We start from the raw sequence: 24,439 nt of genomic DNA, 5'->3' as shown, positions 1-24,439 counted from the left end.
GGTTGTTACTTATGAAAATACCAATTTATCATGTCTTCATCTAGCACATGTAACTTAGGGGCAACTGGTTAATTCTGCACAGTTTCCCCACAATGGAAGCTAATTTAAATTTTTTTTTCTTTGTAGATCTACTAAACAATTTCTATCCATGTGTTTCTCTCCTGACAGGATCCCCTTGCAGGCCCCACTGCTGCTGCTGTGGCACCTGTGCCCTGTACAGTGTCTCAAAGTACCTGTAAGAAATGAGAAAACCGAGCTACTCTTTCCTTATGCAAGTTTAATTAGCCTTCAGATTTTTGTTTTAATAATGTGCGTTTTCCTTATTTTAGAAACAAAACCAACAGCCTTATGTACCATAATTGAGCCATGCATTTTACACGTCCTGAGACCTGACTCATGCAGAGCGTCTTTGCCATGCCTCAGTATTTGTATATTTGTACTCTGTATTTTGTTACTCACCCCAGCAATAAGCACTACACAGTGGATAGAACATTGTACTTGATATATGTACAGTAATGGTGTAATTGATGTACTCTTTCTCAAACTAATGTGGCAAAATTTAAAAAAAAGGTATTGAGCAACCTGGTTTAGTGGACAGAATCCCTGCCCCTGGCAGAGGGCTTGGAATTAGTTAATCTTTAAGGTCAGTCCAACCCAAAACATTCTGTGACTATATCACAAATATACTAAAATTACTATAATACAAGAAAAGCACTTGAAAATCTCTACCTGGTAGACATACAGCTAAGAATCTCCTCTTGCATTCTGGAAGCATTTCCTATTATTCCATTAATTAAGATGTATTTGTAATATTGAATAAAAAATTAATAAAATTTAACTCTTGGTAAATAAAAGACAGAAACTCTGACGTAAAATTTCCTTTTCCAGGTGAATATGGATCATAAGAGCGCTGGGTTTTAGTTAAAGAACACCATTTGAAATGCAAGTTTTGTGCTAATAGGATACATAATGACAAAGAAAATCAAAGCTTATCTTACTTCATTTGCAGGTTTTTCAGGCCGGTACTGTGAAACAGAAATGAATGAGTGTGATTCAGCCCCCTGCTTGAATGGTGCTGTTTGTCAGAATGATGTCAACAGCTATGATTGCTTTTGCCCTGAAGGTAAGTTGTTCAAAATAATTTATTTTTATTATCTTTGACAATTTTCAAAACTGCCTGCAGTTTGCAAAACATCTCCTTGACAGGCTTCAATGCCGTTGTTAAAACTTCCTTTCTATGGAAGTCATTCATTCCTTTCCAAAGTCTCGTTGGCATCTTTATCCACCAAGACAATGTGTCTACCAAAACAACTATGATCATTAGGATTGGAGACAAATTAAGAGTGGAGATATATATATTTGTAAATGCTACCTTTTTTCAGACAGAACATAATGATTTTAGCAAAGTTTTAAGCAGTAGAGAAAAAACAAATGAGGAGTACATTAATTCCATGGAAAATATCATCAATAAACTTACAAAAAACATTTTTACCTTCATTAATGACGTGCATATTTCTGACTGATAATAGCAAGTAGCATTGTAGACCAATCTACAATGGTGATAATGACTTTAATATGCCATCACTAAAAAAAACTATTAGAACTTTCACAGAAATAATATGATTTTCATCACTTGAGGTCTGTTTCTTTAAAAATGCACACTGCTTGTGGTTATCAGTACTGTATAAAAAATGAGTAATATTCAGTAAAAAAAAACCTAAAATGTTTAAAAACCTGTAAAATTACAATTTCTTTCTCAAATGCCTTCACAAATGGGTTTCTTATGAACATTTTTAAATGAAATGTTAGTTAAAATTAAAGCTAAAGTTATAATTTATAACCTGGTATGTTTGATGTTTTAATGTTTTTTATTTTAATTTTCAAATTCTACTATTTTCTAAATATGGACTCATGGTAGCTGATTTCATAGCTGACAATATTTCAGGTATGTATAGATTAAATGGGCATTCCAGCGGCGATTACTTCAGAAACTCATCATAAGAGATGAAATTGCCACAAATAATTCTCATAACTACAGCCTCTGTCATTAGTTAGCTTAAATTAGAAGCCAAAATAGCTGTTGGAAGGTAGCTAGAAATTAACCTTGGAAAAGATAAATTTGCTGTTTAAGCCTGCCTGACCAGTTTATACAAAAATAAATCTTGGCATCTATATTTCTAATTTTGTGGCTTATGTGTTACCTTTGAGACATGGGTCTGATTAAACTTTAAATGCAAATAAGAATGCTATTTTATACATTATTAATGAATTAAGGGTAATTCTAAAGTTTTATGACTTAAGGATCAGTGGAAATTGGTTCCATGGTCAGTTTGAGGAATTATAGGAATATGGCTTGCACTGAGGGTACCGATAGCTTAGCATTAGTCATGGTCTTCCTGCAGCCATGGCCTGTGACAGCACTAATGACACTCATTTTGTAGCATGACCATGAATTAGAATACATTTACAAGAGCATGAAATGTCAGATATTGGAGAGGACATTTTCTAGCAATTTCAACTATAAAAAAACACTGTTGGGCCTCTGAGTTTGGTGAAAGTTGTTATGACACAAGAAACTGAGGTTGTTTAGTCTGGGGAAGAGGAGGCACAGGGCAACCTCACTGCTCTCTACAGCTATTTGAAAGGAGGATTTACTGAGGTGGGGGTCTGTCTCTTCTGCCATGTCTGTAGTGAAAGGATGAGAGGATATGGCCCTAAATTGTGTCAGGGGAAGTTCAGATTAGGTATTATTAGCTAAGAAAAACATCCCTGAAAGATTTATAACTTTAATTTATAAATAATAATTTATAAGTTTATATATATATGATAGAAAAACTGCCCAGAGAGGTGGTGAAGTCATCATCTCTGGAAGTGTTCGAGAGGTGTCTGGATGGGTCACTTGGGGAGATGGTTCAGGGGTGATTGTGGTGGTGCTGGGTTGGACTAGATGATCTGGAAAGCCTCTTGCAACCTCGACAATTCTGGGGATCTGTAAAACATAGAAAAAGCAGAAAAACTCTTTGAGAAATGATTTTAAGAGAGATTTTAAGGGTTGATTTTAGACAGCAGATGTCCAAATACCAGCTCCACTTCATCTGTAATGTTGTCAAAATGGCAGCAGATACAAAAATTCTTAAGTCTCTGCTAAACTAAGAGTTGAACTAGATTAATGAACATACTGAATCCTAAATTTGTGCTTTCATTTATTGACTCCTTTAAAAGTATGCTTGACAGAAAAAGGTGCATTTTCCTACTAATGGCTGAGCAGAAAAAGCTTTTAGAATGATCTTTCTGTAAGGATTCAAGATCATTTTTACAAGAGTAAATTGAAAACAATGGACCTAAAGACATTGCTTTAGAAAAATAAGGCACAGATATAGCTGAATAATGCATAGCTCTTTCATTTTATTTCCAAGGATTTGAAGGCCTGAACTGTGAAATCAACTTTGATGAGTGCACTTATGGCTTCTGTAAAAGCAATTCAACTTGTTTAGACCTGGTTGCAGACTACAGCTGTGCTTGTCCTCCAGGATTCACTGGTAAGATTTCTTTTAACTTGGAAGAGACATTAAAGAATAAAACTATTTATTTTCTTTTCTGAAATTAATTGCACTTTTTCAGTGTTTTAGCATTAATAAAAATAAAATCAACTCAGTGTTCTGTGCAATTGATAATCTGTTTTAATTTCCCTCCTGATATGATAAAAATGAAAACGTGTATGGAAAGCAAAACTGTATTTTGCATAGAAGAAAAAAATTGCTCGAAAACACCTAGTCTATGAAACATAGGTGAGTAGGTAGCTGGTGCTATTTTTTTCCAGAAGATTTTATCACAGCCATACTCGATTGAGATGGTAACAAGAACACAATTTTAGTAAGATGACACTTTGCACTCTTTCAGAAAGGTGCCATCAGATCCTTAGGATAAATTCTTGTAAGTTGAACAATTATTTGCTTGTCTAACAGGTTTAACAAAATAGCTCTTGCATCAGGAAGAGTTTTCAAGGCTCTCTTTTCTGCCAGAAGCAGCTAATAGGATCATGGGGAAATCAATAAAACTGTCTCCAAAAATATGCCATCTAAAGTAGTATATCAGGCACTGAACACTGACTTTCAGTTGCGGATTTCAGAGGCAAATGGAGCAGCATTAGTCATAAGTAGTAACAGGAAGACAAGCAGTGGCAGTCTAAGAAATCATATACAGTTAGTGGATCTTGTAATAAAAAGCCAAACAGATTTATTGAGAGTGCTCACAATGTGTGGGGACCAGTGGAGAGGAAAGGAGAAAAAAATGGAAGGGAGCTATATGGAGAAATGAAAAGTCTGAGAAGCAAGTAGGACAGTGAAGCATGAGGAGGCAAATTAATCAGAGCATTTCAGGTTGGTAGTAACACCAGTGACTTTCAGTTTAGAAATTATTCATTCATGTTTTATCTATGGTTAAAAGTAGGAAGGTGGGACATACAGAATCTAAGGCAATATACAGAGATTTAGAATCTGTGAAAGTAATAGTAGTTGCACTTGCCACAAACATCTGTGAGTTTCCTTGATTCATGCAAACATACTGTTATATTATTCAGCATTATAAAACTGAGATGTGATATATTTCCTGTAAGATCTTATTCTCCTTTTTACTTTGGTAACTGACTTTGCAGTCATGAGTTTGCATAATTAGTCTATCGTGCATCAATTTTGAAAATAACAGAAGTGATTACAAAGTATTTGTTAGTATAGATAGAAGTTTAATGCAAAAATTTTAAAAGAAGAAGCTTTTAAAACTTTCTCCTGCTAGAATCAAAATGGTCTAACTTTTCTGCAGTAGGTTGTTAAAAGTCAGTTTGAAATGGGTAACGCAGGGAAGGCTGTTCCTTTAAAAATATAGTAATGCTATGTTGAGATGCAATGGAGTCCACATTATAGAACCAGAACTACAAATTAATGTGTGAGTGTCACTAAGGAAGCCTGAGACAAGAGTATATGTTCCTTAGGAGGAACTCTTCATGCTATGTTCATACTGATGCAGTTTGCCAGTAATATCCTTGTTCATTTCAAGACAAGTAGGATTCAGAATCTGTAGACAGTAAAAAAGTTGCAAGTGAGTTACAAGTAGATTTTAATGGATACCTTTAGGCCTATATTGAAGCCACGGAACTTCACATGACTGCATCATAGGCTAATATGGAAAAAGCTCAAATTTCTCCTGCTTTTCCTATGTGACAGACTTTCCATCATGAGTCTGCTATTGATCTCACTTCATATTGGGTTTTTTTGTGAGACAGAACAGCTCCCAGAAGAAAACAAATAAGCCAGCCTACTGACTGGAATTAGAAGTAGGGACAAGGATCCTCCTGATTACACTGAATAATTTCCTCTGTGCTCATGCTTTTTGTACAATTAATTCACAGTCACTGTGGATCTCATTAGGTCTGCTCTCTCCAAGACTTCCAACAGCTGCTTAAGCCTCCCTAGAAAGAGTCTGTGATGCAAAATACTGGATATTTGGGCTTCTATCCTTTACAAAAGGCAAGCATTGACAAAAGACTGTTTCATGTCCTTCTGTTTTAAGATTTATATAAATGGCATGCAATGATAGTGCTATAGTAACACACTCAAAAGCTATTTAAGGGCTAAAGGAAACATAATGTGTATGTATATACATATAAAATTTTTATCCACTTAATATTTAAGCAACACAGAAGTTGCATAATCAGTGTAGGAAAGCACCATAAACAGAGCAGTTAGCTGATAACAATTAGCTCTGATGAAGGCACATGTTAAAAAGTTCATCAAGAGATCTGCTAATGCCCTGTCAATCACACCTTGTAGTCTTTTGATGAGACTACGTCAAGGAAGTAACACTTGAAAAAGTCCACTAACTGTACAAGATTGATTTTTTACCTTTTATTTTCTTTTAAACACACTTTTGTTTTCCTATCATATTAAAAGCAATCTCTAAATTAAGTATACCTTTAACATCTTAGCTGGTCTGTTATAAAATTGCCTTAGGCCTGGTTGTTTGCTTATTTTCCTGTTTGCTATCTGTGCATGGCAGCATAAATCCTGATTGGGATCATGTGCCTCATGCACTGAAACTCTGATGGAAGGGCAGCATGGGACAGGAGGGCTTTCTTGAATGACCTTGGTTGAATCCCCCCTTGGACCAGGCTGTGGTGCTCCACAGGATATTTGTACTTCCCTGAGAACAGAGCTGGGAAGAGGCAGTGCCACATGTGCAATGGGGACCAGGGATAGATGGTGGAAGCAACTCTCTCCTGCAGAGGAAAGCCAGCAGGACAGGAACACCCAAAACATTTGAGCTGGTCCTGAGAGGAGCAGGGAGCCTTCTTGCATCTTCTGCTGCCAGCTGAATTGTTTGTTGCTGAAAGGGTGAGCACCAGAATTCTGGCAGCCTTTGGAACTTGCTGCATAGCATTTCCTTTACTCTGTCCAAAACAGACAGCTCCTGAAAAAGATCAGGAAAATTCTTTCTCTACAATCAAAGCTTTTCCTCAAATGCCCTCCTGTGGTAATCTGCATACACAGGATTATGATAATTATTCTGTAATAAAGAGCTACTGGACAAATGGACACATGGAAAAACTGCTACCTCCTTCCCTCACAGTGTTTTATTTGATTTTGCCAATTAAAGGGGTTTTGAGAACATCTGGAAGTTGAGATAGGTAAAGGCGGTTCAAGTCTTTTAAACTGGCCAGCCTCAAAAATTAGAAAATGTCTTGTTCAACACATCCAAACCTGAAGATAGGCAAAGTAGGGAATTTTAATATTGAACAGTGAAATGGACACCCTTAGTCCATTAGGTAGTAAGACACTTCAAATTGACACATCAGTGGGATGGTGTTGAATTCATCAATGATTCAGAAGGAGGAGGCAGTTTTATGAGGTGTGATTACTGACCATTGTCATTATTTGTGTGGATTTTCTCTGGTAATAAAGTTCTTAGAACTGAAGAACTCTGTAATTCAGTGGTTTTGGATGAGAAAGCATGGGGTTTTAATCTTAAATAAATGATGGGATTATATTTTTTCCATCATAAACCCTTTTCCAATTTTAAAAATTAGAACAGATTCATTTAATTATATATTTATTTATTGAATTATTATTTAAAACTATTTCAAAACTTTTCATTTATATGGATGAGCCCTACACTGGTAAGGGGACATCAGTGAATACTGGGTAGAAAAAACTTGATTCCAAATTGATTTTTACTTCATCACTTAGCACCAAATTTTGTCGTTATAGTTTATATGCATGAGAGTCTTAATCTGACTTCCTCATTTATATCATGGTCCATATGAATTCTCTGTGTAAAATGATCCTTCTCTAAGATTTGCTCATATCTCATTAATGTTTACCATTATAATGAGACAGTATGAATCAACAGTCAGAATCTATCATCAGTCACAGATTGACTTAAATTTACACAAGAGACTAAATAAATATGCAAGCCTTTTAATATGTGTTCTGGAGATCAAATCTGTGTAGTTTCTTCTGTAATGTCTCGTACTGTTGGGCTTTAGGAATTCTGTAGTAGATATGGCTAAACAAGTGGGCACTGCAACACTGAACATTTGAAAATCAAAATTATACAAGGATGTACAAGGTCTTGCAGCTCAGCTGCAACATCACAAGACATAAGATTTTATCTTTCTCTGAGCTTTTGAAAATCTTTCCTGTGCATTCTTTTCCTGTGGTATTCTAAGCTTTGTTTTCAGCAAGCCTACAAAAGCTGCTCTATTTTGGACACATTTTCCCTGACATATATGCTTTTAGTTACTATCAGGAAAACTGCATAGAACAAAATTTTTGAGTCACTACATCCTCTTTTCCCTGTTAATCATAAAAAGTACTGTCCCAAACAATTCAAAGGAGAAAAGCAGGCCTGAGAGGTCTATGTCTACACAAAAAGAGGGTCTAGCAAGATGGGGGTTAGCCTGTTCCCCCAGACAGCTGCACCAGGGGACGTTCAAGTTGGATATCAGGAACAAATTCTTAATGGAGAGGGCTGTCAAGCTTTGCAATGGGCTGACAGGGAGGTGGTGGAGTCATGAACACTGGAGATGTTCAAGAAATGACAGGACATGGTGGTGATTGGTCAAAAGCTAGACTCAGTGATCTTGGACGTCTATTCCAACCTAGTTGATTCTGTGATCTATGGATGCTCACCCACCCTTAAAGTCAAACACAGGAACTCAGCCTCGCTCGCATATCGTGCATCAGATTATTGTTCCACGTATATCAACCGTTATGGCCTTCACAGAAGCAGCTCAAAAGCCAGGTCTTTTCTGTGATGTCCCCTAATGACGCAGTTAAATTAAACAACTTGCCTGTCTCTGAGCTCTAGTCAAAATGCTATGGTTTTTCAAACAAAAACAAAATCTGGAAGCTGAAGGTGGGAGAGGGATGGTTCCCCAGGCTCCTGGCCAGCGGAGCTCTGACTCATTGCAGGCCATGGAGGAGTGAAGGGCTGACTTCCCTTCCCCTGCTCAGCTGGAACAGCACAGATGGGCTGCTGGCTACAAATGGCAGGCTGCTGAGGGCAGGCTTCCCACAGTGGGGTGTGCAAACTTAACATGCTGGAAAATAAACAACACTTATGCATACATGGAAATGTATTCACTATGTACTTCTGAGTTATTAGAGAATATTTATTGTCATGTCATGTGTAAGTGTACCTGCTTTCCTTGGAAGGAATTTAGGTTAGAACACTTGAAAGGGAAAAAAAATTCAGTCGAGTGCAGAAAAATCTGTTTAAGTTTCATCATGCTGCAAATTACATTACATAAAAAATTTTGATAAAATAATACATAAAAGTTAATGAATTGCATGGAAAAAAAGCAAATAAATAGTTCTTTCACAGTCATTTTAAATATAAGCAAAGTTGTTCAGTTTTTTTTATATGAGAAATGAAATGGCACATTTGTCCAGTAGTATTCCATCTGCAAATACTAAACATGATTTGTTTAAATTAGAGGGTGAATAATAATAGTTGGAACCACCTGACAAACGATAAGTTAATTCTTCAATCAAAACTTTAATTAGCTTGTATGGAATTTTCTTTATCTTTGCTCTTCTGAAGGTGTTATGAGATTATTTTGGTATTCCAGTTAATCTCCATTATTTCAGATATAGTGGTAGGTTTTTTAATAGTGATTCCAACTGTCATGCATAACATGATGTATGTAGAGCATCCGTCAATATCTTTCTGGATGTGACTAGGTACTTAATTAGTTTTAGATATATTGGAAAGTAATCATTTAATATGAATAGCTTTGATTTTCAGTTTAAAAAATGTTGTCAATTGCTAGGAGGCCCTTATCAAATAAAAAAAAAAAGTAAAAAATCATATCTAGAAAAGCTCATATAGTGATTAAAACACACAGAAGACACTGGAACATGTAGCTGAAATTTTTAGTCTTCCTGAGCTACTGTGGAAAATAAACCTCATTTTTCCTTCTCTCCATATTTTTTTATTAATGTCATTGATGACACCATACAATGAACAGTAATATGTCAGCAGAGTAAGCACTGCTTTAACTTTTTACATCTGAGTACATCTGAAAAATAACTTATAGATAATAGATTGAATTTCAATCAATATTTTTGTTATTATTGCCTCAAGAAACTTGTTAGGACTTAATTTTTTGTTATGACCTGAGCAAACAGTGAATAAAACCTGACATAAAAAAATCAACCTTTAAGCAACTTCCCCAGTAAATATTTTTCATCCCTTACAGATATTCTGTTAATGAATTTGAGAAACAGAAATGGCATCTTATATAGGAATGATTTTATTTAGGCTTTGTTTAGTTTTTTTCTGGTATATGGTTTCTCTTCTGAAAAAAATCCACTAAATCATTGATGTTGGAAAAAAGTCTGTTGTTCACTGCCTCTGCAATACCAACCATAATAGTGAAATTATTGATACTAAATTATATTTACCAGTGTATACTGGGTTACCTTTTTAGACAACAAAAAAATTATCTTTTGATATCCTTTGCTTTGATAGAGCCAGACTATAAAAGGTATGGCACTATCAGTTTTGGTATGACCACACTAAAATAGAGTTTATTTAGTGCCATCTTTAGTAACTTGCCGACTTTTTTTTGTTCTTTATCTCTCTGGCGTTCCTCTTTGTCATGATTGATTGATTTTTTCTTTTCTCATTACTTTCTGTGGATGTCCATCCCTAGCAGTTTAAAGGGCCAGTTTGGATGGGACATTATGCAACTTGGTCTCATGGAAGGTGTCCCTGAACATGACAGGAGGTTAGCACTAGACAGTATGTAAGGTCATCTGCAAACCAAACCATCCCATAATTCTATGGATCCAACATCAGCCTGGACACTGGACAAATCCTGAGACCCTTGCTCTCAGCTTGACACCTGAGCAGTGGCTAAGAATGGCAGTGCCATGTGCACTGGGCCTCAGGGCTGCAGTGGTGATAGTGGGAACATTACACCACAGCTTGACTCTTCACTTAAATAATGATTTGACTGGAGACTACTGAGGAGTCTTGAGCCAGTAAGGGAAATGTGTTAAATGCAGAATGATTTTTTTTTAAAGCTGTTGACACATCTTTCATGAAAAGATTTTTGTTTTCCCTTGGCAGATTGGTAGCCAGGCAAGAAATGAAACTGCATTGGCTATGTGCCCTGGTAACAATAGAGCAACACCTTGCCTCTAGTTATCGTAGTAATCTCCAAAACCTCCAAAAAGAGGACATACACATTTCACATTATGACAGTGATGCTACAGAGCCTATGTGCCTCAGGGTGGGCTATTACTGTCACAGAAATATACCTGTCTCACTAAATTGTTTAGATGTTTTCCCAGGAAAGACACAGAGAGGGCTACAGGATGAGTGTATTTATTCTGCAAGTCTTCTAACAATCCATAAATGGCTGGTAGTATGCTCTGTATTAGGTCTGTGTACCAGAAGGAAGTTAATGTTGGCCATTAACCACCTTGTACTGAACCTAATTACTCTAGTTTTGATTAAAGCACACAATGAATCCAAAAGCATTCAATCCTGATTTGAATGCATGAAAAGAAGCCAGAATTTCACTGGCATTTTTTTTCTAGTAGTAATCACCATCACATTTAGAAGTTTAAATTAAATATTTTATTTTAATTTTTGTCTTCAACTTTGAGCTATTGCATCTCATTACCTTTTCTACATAAAATGAAAAAGCTCTTGCTATTCAAGTATTTTCTCTTTGTAAAGATATTTACACACTGTAATCAAGTCACTTTTTAGTTTTGTTTCTCCTAAATGAAACAGATGGAGCTCTTTAAGCCTTTGCCGACAGCATGCTTTCTTCAGTTCTTGAATAAATTGTGCAACTTTTCTTGCATCCTTCTCACTTATTCTTAAATATGGAACATTCTAATCAATGTTTTATGCAGAGGTATTTTACACATCAATGTTCGTTTTTTGTTTTATTTAAATACATCTGAGAATTTTTTTCCTAACAGCACTGCAACAGTGCTCATATGCTGAGGTCTTCAGCAGTCCTTTTCAAATTGCTTTTGTTGTTCCTCCACATACAGCTCACCTACAGTTCAGTAGCTATAATCTGCATGGTTTTTTTCTGTGCTTGTATCTGAAAACTACAAGTGACCAGAAGTGGCCTGCAGTACATTGAAAAATGTACTGTTTAGCTAAACAAAAGTTATCACAAGATTTCACTTGGTGCATAGGCTTACACCCCTGTGGAAAGGAGATGCAGGAAAGGAAGTGAGAGTGGAAATGAGGTTTCTGTTTAAAAGTCAGTGTTGAAGTAATAGAGCAAGGACTTTTCACATTCACCTACAGAAAAAGAGAACTGGGGAAGTATAAAATGCCTCATTTGCCTCATTATGACTTTCTCATGAGAAAGATTTGAGGGGTGGATTCAGATTGAATGTGCCAAAAGATGTACTGCTTTTTTGGAAGGGTAGGCCTTAGTATCTGTCCCTCTGTAATTGCAACCATGTGCATTTATGGTGTGCAAGAAAAATGTGTTTGTCTCTTCCTGTTAGTGTTAAAGCTTTTATTCTGTTTCTCTTGTCTGCTGCAAGTCTGGGCTCACCTCTCTTTTATACCACTAATGTAGGAGTGTGTTTTAAAGGAGAAATAGAGTAGAAATTTGGATAGATGCACTAGGTTCCAAAAGTCAGAGCACAGTTAACGCACACCAAGTGACTTTAGATCTTTACCATAAGGCAAAGCAAGTTTCCAGACAATCAAACTCATTGTACAAACATAAGTCTTTGGACCTCCTCCAGTGTTATAAATAGAATTTATGTTCTGTAAATTAAATAATAACAACGCTAGAACAAAATACTAATGATAATCTGCTTCATTCTTAGCACAGCAAAAACACAAAATATACTATGTTTCTTTCTCACCTATGTATCTTAAAGTCCAAGGATTCCTTATTTTCTTGGGGGAATCTTTCCAGTGTGATGCTGTACTAACCATCACAAGGATTTCCTTATTATCTAATATTTCACTGCAATTTAAATGCATTGCTTCTCAGCTTGTCTACTACAAACACAGCAAACTGATGACTTCTGCAAAAGTACCTTGTAATTTTATGATTCCCATCACATTTCTATTCAAACCTTTCTTATTTAGGCTTTACAGGCCCATTTATTTTGCTAATCCTCAAAGGTCATGCTTTTGAGCTGTGTGTCATTCCTAACATGCTCATATCAACTCTCATTTGGCCCACAATTTTCTTGAATGCACCTTACTGCACAATGCAAAGCACTCCAAAAGAAACTTTACTCCAGAAATATGAGAATGGAAGCATAATTTTATGCTTATAGCTGGATATGGTTTGGTTTTTTTTTATGCATCCTAGCAAACTATTTGTTTTAAAACAAAATTCTGGTGTTTGTTCCTACTTAACTTGTGATTTTCTGTATTGTATGCTATCTTCTGATTGGATTACATTTGTTATATCCAACTCTATCTTCAATTTGTTGAAATTCATGAAAACTTTTAATCCTGTTCCTCCATGTACCTTTTTTTGCTGCCATCAGTAAGTTTATTTTGCTGTCCACCATCTAGATTGTTGAAAAAAATTTAATGGAATTGAATGGGCAGTAGATTTCTTTCAAAACCTTTAATGAATCTTTCATTCATCCAGTCTGGTAGCAAAACCACTGATAACTAATGCGTGAATATGCCTTTCCATAAAGTTTTGCTCACCTAATAATTTTCTCTTACAGTTTCTGTTTAATAGTTTCTATGTAGACCAATTACTGTGATTTCACAAAAACATGGCAGATACATTAGTGAAGAAAGGGACAGTGACATATGCTACTGGGTTTTGTTATCCAAAAAATGTGTAAATTTAGTGTAGAAGGGAATTAATTTGCTTATATAAGGCCCATTTTTTTATGAATTGTTTTGTATTTCTAGGTTTTTGCAAGTAACCACTTTAAAACTCTAAGGAACTGAAGTTTCACAAATGGATTTATAGTTTCATGTCTTTGTGTTTTATTCCTTTCTTAAAGGCTGATTTTAGTGAGTCTTATGGTACTTTACCTATTTTTCACACATTCACAAAGAAAACTACTGAGTTTTTGTCCACTAGTAGCCAAGGGTATAGTTAATCAAACCAGCCCAAATATTTAACTCATCTGACAATTCTCCAGCTTTTGCTCTGTATTCAACACTGAAGTTTTTCCCTTTAATCATAAGTATTAATTATGACACTGACCTGCTTTAAAGCTGGTCTTTTTACTGATGATTGATGAAGAAGAAGCATTAAACAATTTTTCATGATTACCATTATTAGTAGCCATCCTCCTTCACTGGATGGCAAACAGCAGCTTTCCTTCAGCTTTGATATGAAGGACATACAGGATAATTTCTTGTTAAATTGACCATCCTATGATAGCTACATGTTTTGCTGGTCTGATTTCATGCTTGCATATTTATGTTGTACGTTTTAGTTCATCCTTAGCAACTTGACCTGCTTTTTTGTCAGTTGGGCTTTTCCATGCTTTGAAGACCAGGAAGTGCCATGTTGGTCTCCTAATATCCAGCGTCTTTCTCCCACAAAGAGAAAGTTTGTTCTTTTGTACTTACAGAAAGCAGCAGCTTTCTTAATTTCCTTTTTTAAGTAAGATGTTCACTCTTTATCAGGTTTCAAATCAGAACTTTTCTACATTCTCTGCAGTTCTTCTGAATTCCTTGGTTACTATGCTGTTCATACCCCCTCCCTTTCCATGGATTTTGACTGCTTCAACCAAGTTTTTCACATTTCTTTCCTTTAGAGAGTACTTTTCCCTTTAATTTTTGAATCAAGTAACTTGCAGTTACCTTTCCCATTATCACATGAAAAAATATCAATAGTACATTCAAATATCTTTGAATTTTTGAATTATGATTCCTTTCAAAAATTATGCTTTTGTAATTAATATCCTATGGGTCCAAGTCCTGTGTTGTTAAGTATTCTGCTAGTTCTTTTAGCTATTTAAAATATTAAAAACAACAAAAAAACAAAACAGCAACAGAAAAACCCTCAAGCTATAAAAATTTAAGGTTCTATTAAACTGATTCTACTGGATTTGTGGTCTGTATTTAATTATTAAATACAGCATATTATATGTGACTGTGCAGTATTTTCCACAAAATGTCAAAGTCTTACCTGGTTTCTATCATTATCCTTGTCTATGAGCTTCTGCTTCCCTTTAACCTTTTTCTAAATGATTTTTTTTTCCTTCCTCTGTCTTCTCCTCACTTTCTCTCCTACCCATTTAATTTGATTTTTGCATACATTCTATTTTACATGTTAGCTGAAAGTACATCATATGGTTAAGGAACACAAAACTGCAAGGTGACACCCTCTGCCATCCATGCATTTATTGTTGTAATGAATCTATAATTGTCCAAGCTCTGTTTGTCCGAGAGGGGCCCCAGAAACCTCACGCAATCCCTTAGTTCAGCTCCTTAGAGGTCCCTGGGATGCTCTGCCTGTCTGGTATATCTGATTTGAGTGATACAAGGAACCTTCCATAATTTCTACATAGAGCACCAACAGAAGTTCTGCTTGTTCACATCAGTGATAGTTACATTTTTCCTTTTCTATCTTTGGCTTAACTTCTGTGAGCTCCTAGTCCAGATATTGGTCCCACCTATTTTTGATCATTTTTTGTTCAGAAAGATCCCAGTATTATTTATAACAGCCTAGGTAAGGATTGCCCTAAATTCATGTAGTGCACAATAGAGAAACAGGAGACTGGATTTTGTTTGGTATGTCCAGTCCAATGAGTTAACTGTTTTCATAAGCCACCTATTCCATTGTCTTCTAAATTTTCTCCTCTATGTGTCTTCTGTATATTTGCCTATGTTTTTGTTGCTTCAGATTTGAATAAGTTTGAATTACAGCTCAATTAATTCTCTTTAAAAGCAGAAAAATAAAGAAACAGCTGAGTGAACTGGTGGGTTTATGTTTGGATCTGAAAAATGGCTTCATTCATCTGGAAATATGAATGCAAGCTTGAGAAATACTGTCTTCTTGCTATTGTTACTAAGGTTATTAAATCTCTAAAACATTTTTTTCAAACTAGCATATAGCTCTAGTAATTATAGTATTAATCTGTGATGCTAGAATATACAAAGAACGTTTTTGCAAATGTTGTTCATATTTATTCATTTAAAACATTTAAGATTTTAAATAGAAATTTAAAATATTTTAAATAAAATTTTAAAATATTTAATTTGTTGAGTAACAACTATGATCTATGAATGTCTCTAATTTTAGAACTGTCAAACAGAAATAAAATAATGTTTCCAACCTGGAAAAGTCAAATGATGCAGTTGTCATTTGCACTGTGAAGCAGCTTTTCTACTTTCCCAGCATGATTTATAGTTTTAATGTCTAATTTTCTTTTCTGTCAGACAAAAACTGTTCCACGGATATTGATGAATGTTCCTCCAAGCCCTGCAAAAATGGAGGCCATTGCCATGATTTGACTGGTGAATTTTACTGTAGCTGTTTGCCAGGTAAGAAGTCACATGATATTTAGCTGAGAAATGTTCTGTTGTTTTCAAAAAAGAAACAGATTAAGCATACAACTAAGTAGTAATTTATTTTGTTTGAAAAGAAAGAAGGATGAACAGGTGTTCTCGAAGCATAATCTACAACTGTTATGCAAGTGGTGTCAGCAGAATTTGTTTACAGAATATAACTTGCATTCTGGAAGTCCTGCCTTCCAAACTGGTGAATAGAGAGACTTAAAAATCAACCAACTCTGCCAGTAGCATGATTTTGTTTCCATCTTTTCTACTAGTGGAAGTTATTTTTAAAATTTCTGGAAGAAAATGTGGACAGGCTACAAGCCATAGTAGTTGTCATAAGGGTTGCTGCGGTGGGTTGACCCTGGCTGGGAGCGGGGTGTAGTTAATCACACACCATTTGCATTGCTCCTTCTTCCACAGGGGGAGGACTCCTCACACTCTTCCCTTGCTCCAGTGTGCCTTTTTAGTATGGATTGGTGCTATGGGCAAGCATATACACATTGAAATGTATCTTTTAATATAACCAGCTATTTTAATATGTGACACATAATATGACAGATTTTTTTTTTATCCCCTGCTTTCTTTATTGTGGGCCGACTGGTTGTCAGATAGTTGGAAAGTATTGAGCAAACATGAAACAATAGTGCTATTTCACTTGCAGTTTTTTAATACTAAAGTCAGTTATACTGCATTAAACCTTGTCCTACAATGCCAAGCTAACACTGTAAGGATAAAATGATCAAGCTTGTATTTAGACAGAAATAGTTACTTAAAGTGGATATGCAAAAGAAGTGGTTTAAAATTTTTATGTCCCTATAAGAGCTATATACCTTTTTAAAGTGTATACAAGCTGTTTCAAAACTAATGTACAAATGGCTTAAAAGTTATTGATGTATGGAATACAGAAACTCACAGCCAGCACTGCCACTAAGTAATAGCATAAGGGTATGAATATAATTTGAATATATGTATAAATATTTATGGCTATTGCTATATATAGAAGTAAGTATATGTGTGTATCAGACATGTGCATATATATATATATATATATTTATATGTGCATATATACTCATTGCTTTTTTAAGACATGAGTGTTACAATAGACTTTCAAGATGCAGAATATTTAAGGAATATTATTATTATTATTATTATTATTAATAGTATTATTATTATTAATAGTATTAATATTAATATTAATATTCATTTGGCTATTGTTTTAAGGCTGAATTCTTATATGTTGCTGTAATAAGTTAGTTTTACTTTTTCAGTTGCAAAGAATGTGACTATATCTCATCATTCTTTCCACTGTGGATAAACCAAATGTCACATCTCATTTTGCCAGTGTAGTTTGCTCTGTGAAGTCACAAACACAACAATAAGTATGGAAACATCTTCCTGTTATACTTAAAAGTGAGATCATATGCATGAAATGAATAATGGAAACACTGCTATGCACATATGAAATCTCAGACTATAAACATTTTCTATTACTATATTGAACACTTGCTAGCTACAGTCTTTGTGAAGAACTTATCCATCTGCAACATGCAGGATGAAAAGCAATGGTTTAGACAGTATTTAGGATTGCAGAAAGGACAGCGCAAAGGAATTTCAGCTAATCAGCTTCATCAGGAACCCAATTTAAATGGCTGTCTGCAAATGCATGTAGCATGGGGAATATACAAGAGGAGCTGGAGATGTGCTCATGCCTGCATGGCTATGATATTATTGTCATCACAGGGACACAGCAGAATGACTCCTATGACTGAAGTCTTGCAATGGAAGGATACAGGCTTTTTAGGGAGGACAGAACAAGGCAGATGAGGAGGCAGTGTTTGATCTCTATGTCATTGTCCAGCTGGAACATATGGAGCTTTGCCTGGTAATGGATGAGGAGTCAACCAAGAGCTTATGGATCAGGATTAAAGAAAGGGCAAGGTAGGTGACTTTTCAGTGAGCATCTGGTACAGGCTCTTCCACCAGGGAGTCCGAGGCCCTCTATAAAGAGATGGGAGGAGCCTCACATTCACAAACCCTAGTCCCCATGGATGACTTCAAACATTCTGGGTTTGCATAGCCAGATTTTGGGAGCTGAGGGGCTACAGAGACAACAGATGAAAGATCTTTATCAGAATTCCTTACTACCCAGTACAAAACTAAAGAACTATTAGCAGATTACAGCATAATATAGAACAATGCACTATGTCATGGGACCTACATTAAAGCTGGGAAAAGAAATAGAATTGATTAGAAGTCAAATGTAGTTTACCACTGAAATGATGATTTTTTGCACAGATTCCTTACACTTACTCTGAGGAGTAACCATGAAGCATCCCTACTCATGGGAGAAACTCCACACAGTTCCAGGAAAATGTACAGGTTTCTGCTTTGTGAAAGTTTGGTGCTGCTTTTATAGTCATGAAAGGAGGTATCAAAAGGTCACTCAAAAATCTGGGTTATCTTCTCAGATCTCACTTTAACAGTGAGATGTTCACTGGCAGCAGGGAGATGCCAGACCAGGGTTAACCTCACAGCAGCAAAATAACTCACTGCAAGACAGCTTGTCCTGCTTGAGTTACCTGACAGGTTAACAAACAACAGATAGATACTTGTGGGGGGGTGAGATGCCCTGCTACAGCTTGTGGAGCTGCATCTGAATTACTGTATCTAAGTTTTGCATTCTCTGCTAAAAGAAGGACATTGCCTTACAGAGGCAAGTCAAGCAAAGGGCCATGAAAATGGAGAACATGATATTCAAAGAGACACTGAAGTAATTGGACCTCTTCACCTAGAAGAAAAGGCTGATAGAATTTATTGGGGTTTGCTGCTACCTCCTGGAAGGATAAGGGAAGACAGAATAAGGGTTTTCTTACAGGTCAAAATTATTTTAGGGCAAGAGTCAATGGAAAGAAGTCATAATGCAGGAAAATTCAACATTAAGGTGGGAAAAAGCACAAAAGCAACAACAGCACTATATAAGTGGTTAACTACTGGAACATATTTTCTGGAAAGCTTGTGGTACCCCCATCTATAGAATCATATTTGAAAATTGACAGGACAGCTGCTTTAGCTATCTGATCTAGCTGGGATTATTATGAGTATTGGACTAGATGGCCTCAAGACACCATTTCCAACTCAAGCTTTCCTCTGATTCTATTACTAAATAAGGAATCTTTACCCCGTTTTACTTAATAAATATAATACTTTGAGGTGAATTTGAATTGGACTAACCATACCTACACAGTCTTAAAGGCTGTAAGCATTTTGACCAGATCTTAAAAAGTTCTGCATAATCTTATTTATAGTGTTACATTTTATCAAGTTTGTGGCTGAAAAGAATAAAAGTCTTTGTTTATATGCAATGTTTTTTCCAAAGCCAGATTTTTTATTCAAGAATTTATCAGCTACAATTTTTTTTTCTTTCCACTAGAAAATGGTTACCTATGTACATTGAATTGTAAAAAGGGGGAAACAAAGTGAAAAACAAGGGCTATATTTTATGACAATAGTGGTCTGTCATCTGGAAACCATGCCTTGAAACGGTCAAGTAGAGAAGAACAGTTTGAGAAAGAAGTGAGGGACCTCTTTCTAAAACATATAAGGTGTTCACAGCCAATATTTATATGATATTTAAGGAAATTTTAATCTATAAGATGCTGGATTTTTACAATATATTCAGAAAGGCATCAAAAGTGCTCAATGGAATATATCAAGATCCTTATGGAAAAGTGAAGACCCTTTAAGTTTGTAGAAGACAAGCATGAGGGAATCTTAGGAGCATAAAACTTTTAACAGATGACATTGCATTTCTCTATTTTTTACCACAAGATATGATAGAATTAGAGAATTTATTTGTAAGGTTTGGTAAAAGATTTGACAAGTTCACAACCAAAAAGTCTGTAAGTCATTACTAAAGTATCCTTTGATTTTTTTAAAACACCTGAATGTTTTGATGTTTCAAAGGGAGCAGACTGCTAGAAGTTGCTAAACTAATACTTTCTCCCTAAATAGTCTCTCTTTTTCTACTCTCAGACAGTTCTAGGCTGGATGCACAATTTTTATCCTTTAGAAAACATTACATCTACTACACAGCTTCTTTCTCATCGTTGTTTGTGCCTCAGTGATGTATTATCCCTGCTATACTTAACTGAATACTTTTTTTTTTTTTTAATGTAATTACTGGTTGGTTAGCATGATTGCTGAAGGAGACTGATTTTGAAGCAGAAAATCCTATCAATTGATGGATTCAAGCTAAAATCAATTTTTGTTCAACTTAATACACTGAATCAAAGGAGCAGTACTTCTGATTAAGAGTAAACATGCACACAGAGAAATTGTAAATCAAATTCTTCCTTTTTGGAAGGTTTTGCTGTTATTAAAGTTTAGTGTACCATGAAATAAGACTGTACTTTCTTTCAAACCTTTCTGGCAACCCTTGTTATGAATTAGATGCTTATACATGAAAGTTTTTACCCCAGGAAGAGACCTTAGAAAAACTATTGCATGCTGTGACTCAAAAAATAAAGTGAATCATCAAGAGTACAGATAGAAAAAGTTTACAAAATCATTCAGTTCTTCACACTGCTGGTGCACAATGATCCTTAACATAGAATTTATGATATTTTTTGTTTTGATTCCAAAATTGCTTGATCAGAAAGTGCAGCATTTTTCACATGAAGCTGTCGTTCTGCTTGCCAAAAAGACTACCTGATGCGTAGCTTAAAATTCCAATTATCGATTTCTTGCTCCAAGTCACAATTCACTTATGCAATTTGTAAATCATGTTTTTCTTCTACATAACATCCTAACTTGTACTGAGACGGAATTCTTTCCAAAAAAGTCCATCTAATCCTCTGCAGAAAGGCTGTTCACCAGACTGACACAGAAGATACTCCGAGTATTCATACAGCAAATAGAACAGAATTGCTTGTAGCAGTAGTTAGTGGACCCAATATTTTAGAGTAATAGAGGTCAATATATTTGCACGATGTTGTCTCTTTTGCAAAGTCTTCTTTGCAAGATTCTGTCACATCCATGACATGTGTGTTGGCTCTTAATCCGGGATGAATGCTGAAGCCACATAAACTCAGAGATGTTGGAGAAGCAGGGATTATGCAGATAGATCTCCAGGGCCTGGCATTTTTACTGACCCTTGCAAAAGCAGTATCTGGAAACAGTGAGTGACAGGGGGCATTATTAGGGGTCCTTCCCAAGTGTTTTTCCTTACATTTATAGCTTATCCATACACTAGTATTTTTTCTCTGATATTTGTGAAATGTTAAATATATTTTTAGTCACCCTAGTAATAATTCTGTGGTTTTGAGAATCTTAAAGATTCTCAAGATATTAAGATATTTTTCTAATGGAGATATTCCTGAGCATTTCCGTTCATTTGTTACCGCTGAAGGTCTGATTGTTTCCTTCGGTTTCCCATGGAGCCTTTTACAATATTAGTTCAACTGTTTTTCACATTACGTGTAACAATTTATTCATAAATTACCTGGCAGAAAAAGGCAGAAATTCTAAAATTTGCATAAGTTGAGGGTTCCCTTTTATAAAGAAAAAAGAATTCTGAAGTATTCTACAGTATTTTCAACATTAAGAAGCAGAAAAAATAATCACTGAAGGCCACTTTTTGTTTTTTCACTCTGGAAAAAAGACCCTGATCTCATTATCAGAAGAGAAACACTGGATAATACACAAGAAAGTGAATGTTTAATGGATATTCCCACCAAACAAAGAATTCATTTGATCTACGTACAGGGTCTGGTTGAGACAGAATTAATCCTCTCCATAGAAGTGGTAACAGTGCTGTGTTTTAGATTTGTGACCAAAGCCGTGTTGCTAACTCAGGAATGTTTTGTCTGTTGCTGAGCAGAACTTGCACAGAATCATGGCCATCTCTGTTTCTCATTTTCCCCTAACAGTGAGTAGGCTGGAGTGGAAAAATAGCTGGGAGTGTACAAAGCTAGGACAGCATACCTCACATTATTATAAGCAATAATATGGTCAACCATAAAATCCTGGAAAGAGTTTTTAATGTAGCTGTTGCTAGAGACCATATCACCTTTGGGGAGAGGTGAGGAGTGCCTTTGCATTACTTTGTGTATTTTTTAATTTTTTTTTTTTTTTTTCAAACGCACTAATTTGTCCTTATGACTCACTGATTTTCTCACTTGTTCCTTTCCAATTCTCTATGTAAATCAAATTTCGAGACATACATACCTCTTTCTACTTTAATGATTTTCACTAGAAAAGCAAGAGAACAGTGCAGAGAAGTCTTAAGTTTCCTCACTTTTAACTGTCATTCTTGTGGATTAAGTTGCCATACAGGTTATAAGTTGCAATGCTAACCTTAATATTCACATTTCATGCAGACAAAAGTCTTTGAGACTAATGTGAATAAAAATGCTGCAGAAAAAGTGCACATTAGCTCATTCCTCTAGTGAATATGCAATTGCTCAGACATTGTGTATTCAAAGTGTGCACTATGATGTAATACTGAACTGTATTCTGTAATACACTGGCATCTATACTTTCTATTCAAAATGTTTCCAGAAGCACAGTAAGATTTAAACTTTTAAGCCTAATCTTTATTATCTGTTAGAAATTGGACATAAATGTATTAGGAGCAAATAAAATGCTGCAATTTCTACTTCAGTGAGACTTCATTATATGATTGTTACAGAAATAAGCATTTAGCAACCTTATGCACTGAAAGACTGAAATGTATAAATTGTTGGTAAATAAAGGAGACATAAAATAAAGTACAATGATTTAAAAAAATCTTGAAATACATATACATCCTCATTACAGTTTTAAGATGAAAATAATTAAATGAAGAGGGAAAAACAAAATTCACAAAATGGCACTGAAAACCATTCATTATACATCAACACAGACTATGTATAAATACTTGCAACCAAGTGTAGGAGAAGGAAAAGGTGGAATCCAAAAGTATCACATGAATATAGGAAGGAGAAAAGGACAAATGAGAAAAGCAACATGCTCTGATAAGCTCATTAAAATGTTTTTTTTTTAGACTTTGCTGTTAAGGCAGGCTGTGATGAAGAAAAACAAAGTAAACATGGTGAAACGACCACATGGCAAATTTCTTACTATTGTAAAAATATACCTTATTATGTGTAATAGCTTTATAAAGAAAGTTTCTTCTTTATAATTCCAATTTTCTACCTGTGGTCTTATTTTTCAGTATAGTGCTTCCTGCCAGTGGTAAATCAAATTTTCCTGCAATAGTACAAGAAAAAATTGTCAACTTCCTCTCATTTTTTTCAAAAAATGTGCTGTCATTTATGAGGCTAAAAATACAGGGAAGAAAATTGATTAATAGCTCATTTGTAATGTCAATTCAATCCACCAACCCTAGCAGATGACTTAAAAATTTGACATTTTTCTAATAAAAACAACACTATTTATTTCAAAATGTCTAATAGGACATTGAGTTACTGTTACCAAAAGCAGACACAAAAGAGTAATGTCTTGAAGAACACTGTAATAACCCATTACAAATCCCCCAGGTAAGGAAACATCTCTATGACAGCCTTTAGCTTGAGTCTATTCATTCCTAAAAGTACTGTAATGGCAGTAACAGGATGGAAAGGAATGATTACTCGATACTAAACAGCTATTTTAAAGACGTATTAAAACCATCAAAGCTGTATTTTACAATTCACCAAAGTTACATTATTTTATAAGGGAATTAATTTGCCAATTGTGACTAATTTTTAATTTTCTACTTCTTATGTTTAATAACTATATTTTACTTGTTTTCTGATACATTATTGGAATACGTTCCCATGGTTAAGTGCCTCTTGGTCATAGAATGAATAAGAAATTAATAAGGTTTACAATGATGTAATCTCAGGGTCCTCTCTATCTTTTTCATTTATGACATTAGAAATGCAAATAACATTTGTTTTCAGACATCACATTCCAGAGAACTGTTAAAAGTTTGGTCAATAGGCTGAAAATTATAAGTTTTGTGGAGAATTTAAAATGATAATCAAACTGTGGCTTTTTCCTGGTGTCAGAATGCTATGTCTACTAAACATAATTTTTATATGATTAATTTATATGTTTATAAATAGTTTATCCCAAAACTTCTATTTCTGAAAATAGAAGTCTGATAACTAATAGCATATTTATCCACCACATATCTAAATATATTCAGATTTCTAATAAAGGATCTAAAGGTTTTGGAATTATGATCTGCTATGTTGATTGGCCATCTCTGATTTTAAAATATAATAATTCAAAAATGTATTTTTATAGCCAAAACTGAAAAAATCTTTATTCTACTACCATTTCTAAAGAAATATTAACAATCTTTATTTTGAATATGATTTACGCTTTTTCTTTGAAATTTTCACTCATTTAATTC

General features: G+C 35.0%; 1 protein-coding gene across 1 annotated transcript in view; it reads left to right on the top strand.

Moving 5' to 3' along the window:
• EYS (eyes shut homolog) overlaps positions 1–24,439 on the top strand; it is a 625,315-nt gene that overhangs the window by 87,811 nt on the left and 513,065 nt on the right. The window contains exons 3-4 of the mRNA XM_058836459.1: positions 3,417–3,539; positions 15,919–16,023. Coding sequence (XP_058692442.1) covers positions 3,417–3,539; positions 15,919–16,023 — 228 coding nt within the window. The remainder of the gene's footprint in view (positions 1–3,416; positions 3,540–15,918; positions 16,024–24,439) is intronic.

The sequence above is a fragment of the Poecile atricapillus genome, chromosome 3 (genome assembly GCF_030490865.1).
Source record: "Poecile atricapillus isolate bPoeAtr1 chromosome 3, bPoeAtr1.hap1, whole genome shotgun sequence".
NCBI classification, from domain to species: Eukaryota; Metazoa; Chordata; class Aves; order Passeriformes; family Paridae; genus Poecile; species Poecile atricapillus.
The sequence above is the reverse complement of the archived record's forward strand: the minus strand, read 5'-3'. Positions and strand labels throughout refer to the sequence as shown.